A 1988-nucleotide genomic window follows, 5' to 3' on the forward strand; every position below is an offset into this window, starting at 1 on the left:
TTTCCTGTCCCGAACAGGAAGTAGTTTAGAAATCGCCCGGAAGTGATACGTGAGAGCGGGAAAGACCGTGTTTAACAGATAACGGGAAACCATCCAGTCGAATCGTATCAATATACTAAAAACTAAATATGTATTGCCCGTTTTGTGGCAGTTCACTTGTAAGAAAAACAAGTTTTTGTGAGTCTTGTGGACGGTCACTTCATGTCCTGAAGAATGTGGACGAGGAGATGGCTGGACCGAGCAACCTGGGAGCGTGCGCTGAACAACGTAAGTGCTGCATTTTCCAATTACACCGGGCCAGGGGCATGTTGCCGAAGTTATGTACAGCATTTTCCAAATATCCTGCTCACTCTAGATCATAGGTGTCAAACTCTGGCCCGCGGGCCAAATTTGGCCGGCATTGTAATTATATTTGTGGACAAGAATTATATTTTCTGCACATAACTTTTCCATTCTGCTAAAACTGTTTACTTATTACTTCTTAAAAATCACCGTCACTTTATTGCATATCTCGTTAATATTTTATTCTGTAAATATTGTAAATTCATCTTTCAATTTTATAATTCTGTTATATTATTGTATCCTTATTTAAATTGACGTGTGCTGCCGACCTCTTGGCCAAGTCAACCTTGAAAAAGAGATCCTGATCTCAATGGTTTTGTCACCTGGTAAAATAAAGGTTATTATTATTATTATTTGGCCCGCAAGGCTATTTCAAATTAATATGAGAGCTGGCCTGCCTGTATTATATTGTGGCAGCGCTGTAACAGGTATTCACGAAGTATTTACGTAGATTTACGCGTTTAAATCTCGTAGTTTAACTTTTTTTCCGTCGTACATATTTGACAAGGTAGTATGTTTTGAAGAAAAAAAAAATCCTTATCAGTCAAATGCACAGAATTTGACTTAACCAATGTTTGAGAATAGGGACAACCTCTGGTGAACTTGGTATTTGGTCATACGTGTTACAATCTGAGGTTTTTCAGTTGTTTGCACCTAACATGGTAAAAAATGGTAAATGGCGTATACTTGTATAGCGCTTTCTACCCTCCTTCGAGGGCCCAAAGCGCTTCACAGTCACAGACCCATTCACACGCACATTCACACACTGGTGGTGGCTCCGCTGCCGAACACTGGCGCCAACCTCCCACCAGAGGTTATTCGGGGTTCAGTGTCTTGCCCAAGGACACTTCGACACATGGGCGGGCAAGGCGGAGTCGAACCCGCTCACTTCTGATCAGGAGTCGACCGCTCTACAACTGCACCACGGCCGCCCCATAACATTTTGTTACTGACAAATCTGTCTCATTCCAGAACAAGAGCCATGCCCATCTTACAAGAAATTTGTGGAGTTTCGAAGTGCCAAGTCAAAAGAGCGTCAGTCATTTCATGTCGGCAAAAAAAGATTTAAGCAGGCATCCAAACGTGTACAAGTATGTTTTCTTTCTTTTACTTACCCATGTGTAGTATGTATTTTTCTGTGTGGTATAGAGCATGGATAATTTTTTTTTTATTGTTTCTAGATAAATATTGGATTGATGGTGCCCCTGGGAAATGGTATGGGTTTGAAACCTGTGAGAGGGAAAACATTACCATTGTTCACAGATCCAGAAATCACTGCCCCAGATCTTTTGGAGAAGGCTATTCATAAAATGAAGGCCTTCAATAAAGATATGGCTCCTGGACCATTTGTGCTCCTTTACCCGGATTGCTCTGAAGTTGTCAATGTACCAGGGTCTGACAAACCATTCCAATTAGGGGAGTATAAAAACGAGATTGGAAAGGCCTATTCCAGAATAACGCTCTTCATTTGTCAAGAGTCGCACTTCAAAGGAGGTTTGATGATTTCATAAGCTAGTGTTTAGACATGACCACACATTGTACCAAGTACCAAGTTAATTATTTTTTGAATGTTTCTTTTGAATTTACAGAGAATGATGAGGTTGATGAATCCGATCCAGAAATTATCATAACTTCAAGGAGCACTG

General features: G+C 40.7%; 1 protein-coding gene across 1 annotated transcript in view; it reads left to right on the forward strand.

The window, feature by feature from the left end:
• Nucleotides 1-44: 44 nt before the first annotated feature.
• Nucleotides 45-1988, forward strand: part of LOC112138292 (G2/M phase-specific E3 ubiquitin-protein ligase-like) — a gene marked incomplete at its 3' end in the record, with an annotated part of 6470 nt that continues 4526 nt past the window's right edge. The window contains 3 exon segments of the mRNA XM_036210235.1: nucleotides 45-267; nucleotides 1315-1836; nucleotides 1932-1988. Of these exon segments, the coding sequence (XP_036066128.1) occupies nucleotides 1539-1836; nucleotides 1932-1988 (355 nt within the window).

This window comes from Oryzias melastigma, linkage group LG23 (assembly GCF_002922805.2).
Source record: "Oryzias melastigma strain HK-1 linkage group LG23, ASM292280v2, whole genome shotgun sequence".
Taxonomy (NCBI): domain Eukaryota; kingdom Metazoa; phylum Chordata; class Actinopteri; order Beloniformes; family Adrianichthyidae; genus Oryzias; species Oryzias melastigma.